The 12,012-nt window shown below is 38.1% G+C and overlaps 1 protein-coding gene across 1 annotated transcript in view; it reads left to right on the top strand.

The window, feature by feature from the left end:
• The window catches only part of LOC310725062 (protocadherin-15-like), a 210,646-nt gene that overhangs the window by 32,519 nt on the left and 166,115 nt on the right, over positions 1-12,012 (top strand). The window contains exon 2 of the mRNA XM_083539669.1: positions 7,703-7,820. Coding sequence (XP_083395795.1) covers positions 7,730-7,820 — 91 coding nt within the window. The 5' untranslated portion in view covers positions 7,703-7,729. The remainder of the gene's footprint in view (positions 1-7,702; positions 7,821-12,012) is intronic.

Below are 12,012 nucleotides of genomic sequence, written 5' to 3' on the forward strand. Positions count from 1 at the left end.
CTGCCTTGTCTTGAGAGATGGTGGGTCATGTCAAGCAGTGCTAGAGGCTGAAAGAGAGCATGGTGCAGAGCGGGGTGTGATAAGTGCGTTTAGTGTGTGGGGACTTTTTGTATGCAAACAGTGTTTTGATACTGATGCCAGTAGAGGGAACACAACAAGGACTGGTGTTGAAGAACTTGGGGAGATTGAGATAGGCGAAGGTAATTAACTACAGGATAATGAGATCTAAAGAAATTTGACTATATAAGGAAAGCAAAAGGGAAATGCAGGAGAGATAATGCATTGAGGTAGTAAGGACAAGATCAGGCTGAGACAGAACTTCACTTATTATTAATTTCTTGAAATTCTGTGATAAATTTGTATATACTGCATATTGGATTATTATTATTTTTTTTATTTATTTTGTTTTTTTGTTTATTGTTTGAAACTGTAAGATTTCTATTTTTTATTTATTTTTATTTGACTATTTAATTTTTATTATATTGTTATTTCAATGTATTCTATTTAATGCAACAGAGTACTGTGCATGGTTATGTATGTGACTCAGTTAAATTTGGCTCAGAGAATTGTGTAATATTAATGTGGATATCTAAATGATTTGCTGCATGTTCTAATATGTTTGGGGGTTTTAAATCATCTGAAGTGAGGTTCTATGTCTGAGTTTGTATGTCCCAAGTTTCTTTTGCTAGAGATAAAGAAAACAGATTGATACAGTGTGGAGAGAAAGAGAGAAAGAAAGGGATGTGATCTGTCTGTAGCTTCTATGTGCAATTTTTTTTTGTGGAAATCCAAAATAGGGTTTTTTCCTCATAATCTTTCCTCCTTATGGATTAAACACTGCGCCTTTAGTGACTTTTGACTCAGACACAGTCACTGCTCCAGGATGTGTTAATGTGAATATAGGTGCTACAGTGGGAAATGAAATGATTACAAAAATGAACAGTCTAGAATTTTTATGGTAGGTTTATTTTGACAGAAAGAGACAATCCATTAAAAAAAAAAACATTAAAGGTTCTAAATTGATTTGTATTTCATTAAGTGAAATGAGTATTTGATCCTGTACTAAATTAAAAGACACCAGTCACAGAATCAACCTCTTCTATTCAAACCTCTTTACCACCATAGGCAAGACCATAGATCTGTAATAGAATGTCAGAGACAAGATTATAGACTTGAACAAGGCTGGAATGGGCTACAAAGCTATCAGATTTTTGCCTTGGCCGTATGTTTTCGGTCATTGTCATGCTGGAAGACCCATCCACGACCCATCATCAGTGTTCTGGCTGAGGTCAGGAGGCTCTCATCCAAGATTCTACAGTGCATGGCCCCCATTCATGTGGTGAAAACCCTTAGCAGAGAAACAGCCCCAAAGCAGAATGTTTTCTCCTTCATGTTTTTCAGTGGGGATGGTGTTCTTGGGGTCATATTAAGCATTTCTCTGCCTCCAAACATGGTGAGTCGATTTGATACCAATGAGCTCAAATTTGGTCTCATCTGACCACATCACATTCTCCCAAACCTTCTCTGAATCATCCAGGTGTTTACTGGCAAACTTCAGAAGGGCCTGTTTATGTGCATTCTTGAGCAGAGAAACCTTGGTGTGTTAGCAATGGTTTTCCTGGTGACTGTGGTTTCAGATCCCTTGAGATCATTAACAAGCTTCTCCCATGTAATTCTGGGCAGATCCCTCACTTTTCTCAGGAACATCCTTACCCCGTGAGACTTTGCATGGAGTTCCAGAGCAAGGGAAATTGATTTATCTTGTATTTCTTTCATTTTTAAATTTTCACACCACTAGTGGTCTCCTTCTCATCAAGCTTGTTGCCGATGGTTTCAGGACTTTCCAGGGTTTCACGGTGTTGACTTCCGGTTTTGCGGCCACCTGCTGTTTTTCTTACCAGCTTTCCATGTCCCTGGAATTATTCTTGCCACTCTGCCTGTTCTGGTTCCTGTTGTCTATTCCTTGCTCTGCCCTATATTGCTCAGTTTCCCGGCTTATGAATTTTCTGGACTGTTTTTGAATTTTTTATTTTGGTTCTCCCTGCATTGCTCTGTCTGCTGGCTTTCGGTCTTTTGGACTGTTTTTATTTATTTATTTTTGACCTGTGTTTTCCCCCCTGCCTCTTTTTAATTAAAGACAGTTTTCTATATTATGCTGCTTGCATCCTGCATTTGGGTCCTTCCTTCCGTCTCCAGTCACTATCCCTGACAAATGGTCTTGTAGCCCATTCCGGCCTTGTGCAGGTCTACAACCTTGTCCCTAATGTCATTTAACAGCTCTTTGGTCTTGCCTATGGTGGTGGAGAGGTTTAAATAAAAGAAGAGGTTGATTCTGTGACGGGTTTCTTTTATACACATAATAAGTTGATATTAGGAGTACATTTTTAAAGGGACAGGACTAATTTGGGTATGTGGGAGTCACAAATATTTAAATATATATTAAATATTTATTTCACTCAATCAAATACAAAATCATTTATATATAATATTAGTGAATTCTTTTTTTTCCATATTCTTTCTCTTTCTGTAAAAAAAAAAACTACCATAAACATTCTAGACTGTTAATTTCTTTAAAAGGGGGTAAATTTACAAAATCAGCAGGGTATCCAATAATTATTTCTCCCACTGTATGTCAAGCTGATTCAAGTTTATTTTCACATAATTTACACTATGCAAGTTCCATCCACAGAGACAGCTTAATACAAAAGCAGAGTACAGCTATAACAAAATGAATAGGTAATTTTATTTGTCATCATGCACTACTAGAATTTGATTTGCCTTCATACAATGCATTTAAAACTAGGAAAGAGTAAATTAAACTTTGAATTTGAAATTGACTTCAGGATTTAGACCTTTCTCAAAAAGAACACATTTCTTTGGCTTGCCCTGAAAAACAGTGTTGTATAACAGACCCCATTTGCTCTTACTGTCATGTTTTATCAGCAATATAACTCAATTTTCCTTTCTACAGATCCCAGCAGGTTAACACGGAGTTTATTTGGCTCTTGATTAAACCAGTATGGAAATAAGGGCTATCATGGGGAACATATTGACTGCATTCATTGTGAACTTTTGCATCTGCTTGTGTGTAGAGTATCATGCAGTGGCTTGGGTGCTTTCAAAGAGATGCAATTTGTCTCAGCATTTATAGATTAAATATACTCTGAATGTATTGGAATGACAGCCATTTTTATTCCTATGTTCCTAAGACTTTTTCGTTTGGGTGACATTTTTTAGTAATTATAACACAGGCTGGATTTTTGTTTTGGGCTACAATGTTGCTGTAGGTTGAACCTCTTCTCAACCATAGGTGTATACCAGAGGGTATTGCATGGTGTTGCAAAATGCAGTGGAGGTAGTTTTGATTCACTCACTCTGCAAGTTGCCCACTCTGGACCCAGAGTGGGCAACTTTACTTTTTTTTTTTTATGTCATACAAAAAACCTTTGTAATCAAGCAAAGATTACTAATTTTGATATATCAATCCACAAGCCCCCTTTCCAGACTTCCCTAATAAAATGGCGGTGCCTCATTGGCCAGACAAGCCTCTTTTTTTTTATTTTGCCATCTTAGCGATGTGTTTCTTACTGCCAATTGACCTGTCAAACCTGTAGCTTAAAGCCTTTATTTTAGAGTTACATTTGAAACTTACTTACTTCAACCAGTGTTAAGCTGTGCTGGAAGCTGTTGTACAGTGGACTGCCTATCACTCAAGCTGTTGACTTTCAGAAACTTGTCTTCTAATTGTGTTGTATCTGGGTCTGCCAGACCACTCCCTGTAAGAGTTTTCTTCACAAGTTCCTTTTGATGGTGTAGGAAACTACATTACACCTTTGCTTTCTTTGTAATTTCTTTTAATGGTTATAATTATCTGCCTGTCTTCCTTTATAATTGCCATTTTCTCACCATTATGAGAGTAATATTCTACTTCTTGGAGCATAATACTGTTCAAATATTGCTAAAGCGGTTATAGTAACATAGTCTGTACCAACACCTCTTTTTTATAGACAGAAGATTTGTAAGTAATAAACAAAAGTTAGGACACCTGTTGGTATTGTTGCCATCATATTTCAAGGCTTACTTTACTTCCACTGCTCCAAGTTTAGGGCCAGATACTAAAAGCATTAGCACTTTAAAAATTCTGTTTTATTTTAAGTATGCGTACTAAAAATTTTAATTGTACATACATAAATTAAGTATGCATGAATGTATGCTAAATAAATATACTTGCCTTATCCATTGTTTTTTTTTTTTTTTGCAAAATATTTTATTTACATTTGTAAGTCTCCGTGGTGAACAGTGTTGTTTAATGTAGGGATGCAACCAACAATTATTTTGATAATCGATTAATCGGATGATTTATTTTTTTTTAATGTTTTTCCCCTCGATTAATCAATTGATCAGATAAAAAAAAAATAAAAACTTTTAAATGAGATCTTTGCTTATTGTATCTATATAAAACCCTAATTCAGGGTATTTATGTATAAGTGTACTTGAAAAAAAGCAAAAGCTACATATTGAGTTTATCTAACTTTAATTTTGACATTTAATAAAGCTTGTAGTGGTTGCTTGTGGAGGAGTGCATGGGGGATTTCTCCTTCGAACAAATTCACTCATGCTAATTCAAATTAGCATGAATTAGCATTGTTTTGCTTAAAAAGAAAGATTAATGTAAAAAATATGAAATTGGTGTGCAAATGCATAAGCATTCGCTGAAAACCACAACAGTGACTACAAATTTTATAAAACAAAAAATATTGTTTACTGCTGCTGTTATTTGCTGTTTTTAGATTTAGTGTTTGTTCGAACTGTTTTAATTAAATCCATTACGCCAGAATGGAGTCACGCCAGAAAAGATCTAGTAGCAATAGCACTTATTTAAACTATACCATTTTCACATGATGACCATTTTCAAACTTTTTCCTGCTGCTAGCGGTGCGGCGCTAGCTTCTGTTTGTTCAGGAGGCGCTCTGTGTGTTTCTTTTAAGAGGACAGCTAAATACCGGTAAGTGGTAAAAAAAAAAAAAAAAAGGTCCAGATCCTGGAGCAGCCCATATTCGGCCTGTCTCTTGTAAGAGTGTGGTAATAGGACAATGATCGAGCGATAACAATGTCCAAAAGCTACGTCATGCTTCAGACCTGGATCACCGGGCCAGCTGCATTTTGTTATATGGTGCCCATCCCTCCTTGGCACCCTCAGGAGGTCAGTTTGTTAACCCTGCCACATATGGGGTTTCAAGTCCCAGAGAGTGCCTCCCTCAACTTTCGCCAGGAAACATGGCAGATTTGGGAGGCTGGCCACCTCTCAGGAGGCCTTTAGAGCAGTCTCAGGGCACTGTCCCAGTGACTCTAGGCACACCAGAGGTCAGTCTCGAGAGACTAATTCCCTTAGGAGACTGAAAACGCCTGCCAGACATGTCTCAATAGGTCCTGCGCACTGTAGAGAAAAGGCTACATGATTCAGTTTGGGTTTATTGTCAGACAATATTTTCACAGACTGGCCTTTAAGGTGTGGCAGATAAATACAACAAAATAAAATCATACGGCCGGCATAAAAACATGTTCTTTTTTAAATATAATAATAAACGTGAATTCACTGTGTTGTTTTTTTGTTCATTTTGCTAGTTTGGGGGTTTAAATTAAGCGGTAATGCATAATGTGTATAGCAGGTGTAGGTATGGCATTTGACCGAGGCAAGCATCTTGACATTCATCAAGAGTAAATCATAGACAGATGTGGCAGAGAGAATCCGGTAATTTTCCAAAATAAAACATCGTATAGAAGTAGATAATAAATAACATCGAAATAATGTAAGTTATGTATTCTTTCTGTGCTGCCCGGTACCAATTGACCCACGGACCGGTGCCAGTCCGCGGCCCAGGGGTTGGGGACCACTGATCTAAAGGATGCCTACTTCCACGTTTCCATCTTTCCCCTAAACAGGGCTGAAGCTTACCTATATCTGCTCCTTCTGTTTGGCCTTGCACTTTCGGCGGTCTGGCTTCGAGACAAGAAGGTATTTGGGTTAAGACTGAACCCCAAGGAAAGTGTACTTTCTCAGGTACAAAGACCGACCTATTTATGTGTATGTGGGATTTAACCATTACGTGGGCACTGCTGTCTCCTGCTCGAGTTGAGTCTATCCTCACGGCAATCAACAGAGTAAGTGAAGGTCAGTCACTCACAGTGAAGCAGTGTCAAAGACTGCTGGGCCTGATGGCAGCCATGTCCAATGTGGTACCACTTCGCCTCCTGCACATGTGACCTCTTCAGTGGAGGCTCAGTTCTCCCGGAAAGGCAACCCACTCTGCACAATCAAGGTCATGTTGCGAGCCTAACGGGTCTTAGACGTGTGGAGACAAACCGGGTTCCTGTCACAGGGCCCTGTGTAAGGTGCTCCTTGTCATCGCGTAGCATTAATGTCAGACACATACTTAATGCCATGGGGGGCGGTCATGATTGCCCGCTCTGCCCAAGGTCTATGAAAAGGGCCCATCTTCTGTGGCACATCAACTGCCTAGAGATGCTGGCCGTGCTTCTGGCTTTGAAGCATTTCCTCTCAGACCTAAGAGGCAACTATTTGGCAATGGTTTGCGGACCTGTTAGCCATTCTCAAGCACCCTCCCTGGCAGATTCCTCCCAGCAGGAATCTTTTCTTTCACACAGGGGCACCTTACTTTACCACTACCCGGAGCTGTGGAGGCTATGGCTGTGGCCCCTCAGTGGCCTCTGGCCTCTGGTCTCTCAGCCGAGGTAGTAGAGACCATTCTCCAATCCAGAGCTCCCTCTACGCCGTGAAATAGTGTCTGTTTACTTTGTGGTACAAGTGACACCATTCGGATCCAGTTAACTGCCTGTTTCTGTTCTTCAACCTAGCTGTGCTCAACCACAATAGGCAGGGATTGGTCAGTCTGGCGGTACTTCCCAAAGCGTTGCTGATGCAGCTTGAGTTCTTGAAGGGAAATGTCTCTAGGTTACGTATGTAACCCCATTGGAACTAACGCTGTGTCTCTAGGCCACATTTTCTGCATCTATGCAGCGCTTCTTTCCCTTTCAGAAGCATGCGCCGTCTCCACCACACGTGCTTTTTATAGCTTTCTGGTCGTAACGTCACCACCCCAGTGGTGTCATGCATTTCCGTTGAACGGATTACACACGTAGTTCAGAGCGTGTTCAAGCGGAAGCGTTCCTAAAGTTTTATTGACACAGAGTCTTGTATCTCTAGGGAACCAGGAGTACATACATAACCTAGAGACATTTTAATAAATTAATCCAGAAACTGCTACTGATATACTTGAATTTTAAGTACATACACTAACATTTTTAGTGTGCATACATAAATGAAGTATGTATTAATATATATTAAATATATATAACTTCATTATCTGGTATGTTTTTGTTTGTTTAAACATAAGTTTTTGACTGGTCAAGTCAATCATTTAGCTAAAGTAGAATAGAATTTAGCTAAATTAAGCATGAATTTTTCCTACTAAAGAGGAGAATCAAGGCATATACAACCAAATATGATGTCATTGACTTAAATCTACTATTAGTTTACTGTAAGTGTTCCAGTATTTCTCTTCACAGAATACTTGAAAGATCTGTCACTAATGGTGTCTTGTTTAAACACTAATTATTTAGCACTATGTAGTTTTTAGAGAATGAAAGCTAAAATTTGGTATCTGTTTTTCTTTTGTTACAGGTTGACAGCAGACAGCTGTGAGTAAAAATGAGGAGGGTCTTGTGGCTAGTGAGGTGGTTGGGGATTGGGATTGTCCTGCTTAAGCCCATCCCTCACAACATGGCTCAGGGTACAGAAGGTAAGCCAGATAATTTCTTAGCTTGTCCTAGATTCTGAACCTTATGGTGTCTTGGGGCCTTCATTATGTCTATGTGAGGACAAATAGGATGCAGACAGTGTAATTGCTTGTAATGGATTCATTATTATATATACCATCCTCCTTCCACAATTTGAGATAGCTGAAAGATTTTATTATGTCAGCCACATTTCTCTTTTTGGATTTGCAAGACAATCTATTTCAATACTGACCAAGCAGCAGTAATCCAAGTTAGTTAAACATTTTGTTAGTTTCTCCTCTCTATGTTAAGACTAGTGTCAGAAATGCTCAGTATCACTGTCAGACTTCAATGTCCTTAACACAGAACCTATTAGTGGTGAACTCTGATAAGGCTCCTGAAATAAGAAGCTAATGATATATGAATTGCAATTCCAGACTGCCAAGGACAAAATGACAACTGCTATAAAAGTCTAAAAGTGTTTCAGTGCTGATAGGAGGAAAGGAAATGAGCTGTAAGTACAGCCACACAGTACCAGTTGGTGGGTGTGCATAAAAGGCATGGCATTCTATGGCTGACATTTTAACTCCGCTCTCCTTGTTTGTTCATGCAATGTTTTATTGTTATTGATTTTAGATGATTTGAAACTAGCAGTTATTGTGCAGTCAGTAGGCGAGGGTGATTTGACTTTTGGCCGCTTATGACATTTTCTTCTCGTGCTCTATTATTATAAGTAATGCCCACATTTTCTTTGCTCACTTATTACCAGTGAATATTTTGCAGTCCAAAATTAAATTTTCAAAATGAATTTAAATGTACAACAAACCATTCTTCGTTTTTAAACATCTTTCACTGTCTTTCTCTATGGTTTGTGTCATCCTGCTTGCACAGTGTAGGAGCCAGTGCAAATAAAAAATAACTGTGTATTAAAAGTCGTTTACCTTGTTGTTTAATTATTATTATTTTTTTTACAATCTAAGCATGATGTAGCATTACATGACTTAATGTGAACTTAAACTGGGGTTTGTGCAGAAAGTGCAGCAAGGACATAAAGGAATACATGGATCAATTATTTATTTCCTTCCTTTAGTCCAATTGAGCTAAAAGCAAGAAAACAACATAAAAAACTCAGCAAATAGGGTTTTCCCACTAAAAAAACAAACAAACAAACAAAAAAAAAGTGTGTCAAAGCACTACATTATTTAAGGTATGATGTTGACTGCAGTAATTCAAAATCAGTGTTTGGTACCAAGGTTTTGTTTACATTGATGGATGGATGGATGGATGGATGGATGGATGGATTGATAAAACTGGACAATAGTATGCTTGATGCTGGATAATAAAAATACCAAAACAAAATGTCAATCTTACTCAGCATATGAACATTATTAATGCCCAATGACTGATACTGAGTCTGCAGTTGAAGTTTAATCAAACGTGCTTGCCGATTTCTCAATAAGTAATAGTTTATATGTAAACATGATAAATAAGAGAGTTAAAAAATAAGAATAAGCAAAGAATAAATTTAAAATTAAACAAACTTACCAAAATCACAAAATAGCTCCGTGCTCATATTTGCTTATGATTTTATAAGTGTCCCTCAAAGTGATCTCAGTAATTACTTCTCTGAGAAGAAAAAGGTCGAGAAGATCTTGTAGATTAAACACATGCTCTAGTGCATCATCTAGTTTCTGTCCCAGGAGTACACAGACAGTGAGACCAGCTTTACTAACCAAAGTCACTGTTTTAAAGCAGAAGCACGCTCTGGACACAAGAGCAATAACTTTGGCAAAAGGAGAAACTCAGGGCAAAAGGAAGATTTTAATTTTTAATTTATTTTTTTTATTGCATGAGCAGGACCCAAGGACCAAAAATAACCCAGAAACACTTGGATCAAAATACAATCATAAATACTATGGATAATGAATATCTGGCAAAATGCAGTTTAGCACAAAAATTGCAAACACGTTAATTGTGCAGCCTAAAGGTGCACAATTGCCTGTGCTTAATGCAGGAAATTCATCTTCTGTTGAACCCAGCAGGATTTTTCCGCTACAGGATCTGCAGCAGCAGAACATAGTGCAGACCCCTGATATCTTTGTGCAGACCTCCCTGCACACAGCTCAGTCAAAGAAGGGAAAACTTACTCAGGAACCCTGCAGGAACAGGATAGTCTTTACGAAATGCATTACAAAAATAGAACATAGCAATTATTCTGCTGAAAACATTGTACCATACAAATCCTTTATCCAGTCATTTTTTAGCAAGAGATTGAAATTAAAAGTGACAGTGACCATGACAGATTGCATTTACTTATACAGTACCTCAAGGGACAAGCTCAAGATCTTGTCAAAAGCTTTCAGCATAGACGTTATCAAATAACTATAAATTACTTCAATAGGACTTACTTTGGTAATTTTCAAATGCCTGGAGAAAGTTCTTACCTGGCCTATGATCAAATAAAAGGATTCAAATGCTCTACAGAATTTGCCCTGTTTTACAGGAGATGAAATACCTTGAACATGCAGAACAGGCTGCTCTAATATGAGAAGTATTGCCTTCAAACTCTATTGCAAACTTACAAAAACTAGGATAACATTGGAATCAGAATTTAGCAACATTCAAGCTCTATTATAGATAAACCCAGAAACACACTGAGATAAGCAGTTTAAGCAGTGTGAATGTAAAACCAACACAGCAAAAATCCAGAAATTTGTTTTTTAGATGGACATTCATTTAAGAAACAGTTTACACAAGAACATGATAATTCCTAAGACAGAACAGAATCTGGACGCATGACAAAAACCAGTCATCTGAGCAAAGAGCATAAGGCATTTTACCTGCAGTGCATGCAATAAACCAAATCCCAGAGTGTTACACATCAGCGCAAACATCAGAGCAATCTGTGAGCAGAACACAGATGGTCATTAATGTGGCTGACCGTTCTGGCAACACTCAAAGCTACACTGATTGTACACCATCAATTACACCAGTAAAGGCATCCACTTCTAAGAAAGTAAAGCCATAAACATCTAAGCATTTATTGATCCAGGTTCTTCAAGATGGGTCGTATTCTGCTAAAACCTGAGTGCAATGGGTTGTCAATGATCCTGTAAGGCAAAAGTAAAGAATGGCCGTCTTTGTATTACTGCAAATAGAATCTCTGTCTCAAAGGAGGAAACACTGTTGATATAACAATACAATAATGATTTTTAAGAAAGGTCATCAGATGTCCAAATGTCAGTTGAAGGCACAATGTTCATGAAGATTGAAGAGAAATCAATATAGCTGATGGACATTATAGTCTAAACTTACCCTTCAGCGGGGATGACCCAATTATGGCCAGTAATCGACAGGTAGTCTGAGCTCCTGAGCTTCAAATATAAGTTACATGGAAGAATGTAGTGCACAGCAGGTAGAACTATAATGATACACAAAAGTCAAATGTAATACTTTGCAATATGGTGGTGTCTTGCTTAGTGGTGGACGAAGTACACAAACCATATACTTGAGTTAAAGTAGAGATACATTCTGTAAAATATTACTCCATTAAAAGTAAACGAGCACCCTTTAATTTTTCATGATTTGTCACAAAACTATTGCTTAATCAACTCAGTTTATGTGAAAATAAACTACTTTTAGCACACCAATCTATTAATAGAATTATAGTAATGAGTCAAATGCTGATTGATATCTATTCAAGTAATTATGAGCCCAAAACCTTCTTTTCAAGGCCACAGGTGTTCTAGCAAGTTTGAGTCAGGAGTTTCTTTCATCATTTATTCCTCTCAAAATGTTCTTGCAGTTGAACTGATGCTGAACTGTATGTTGGTGCTAAGTAGATACCATTAAGTGGCAATCAAAACAAGTTCAAAACACAGTACATGCTCTACCCTGATGGGTGGCTTGCTGCGTGCTTACCAGTTAAGCTTTTATCCACTCATATATAAAAATAAATGACGACTTCTTCTTTTGGCTTCTCCCATTAGGGGTCGCCACAGCGGATCATCCGTCTCCATACCCCTCTGTCCTCTACATCTGCCTCTTTCAACCCAACTACCTGCATGTCTTCCCTCACCAAATCCACAAACCACATCCACAAACCGCCTCCTTGGCCTTCCTCTTTTCCTTCTTCCTTGTGGTTCATCCTCAGCATTCTCCTACCAATATACCCCATGTCCCTCCTCTGCACATGTCCAAACCATCTCAATCTCG

The sequence above is a fragment of the Silurus aristotelis genome (assembly GCF_946808225.1).
Source record: "Silurus aristotelis genome assembly, chromosome: 4".
Lineage (NCBI taxonomy): Eukaryota > Metazoa > Chordata > Actinopteri > Siluriformes > Siluridae > Silurus > Silurus aristotelis.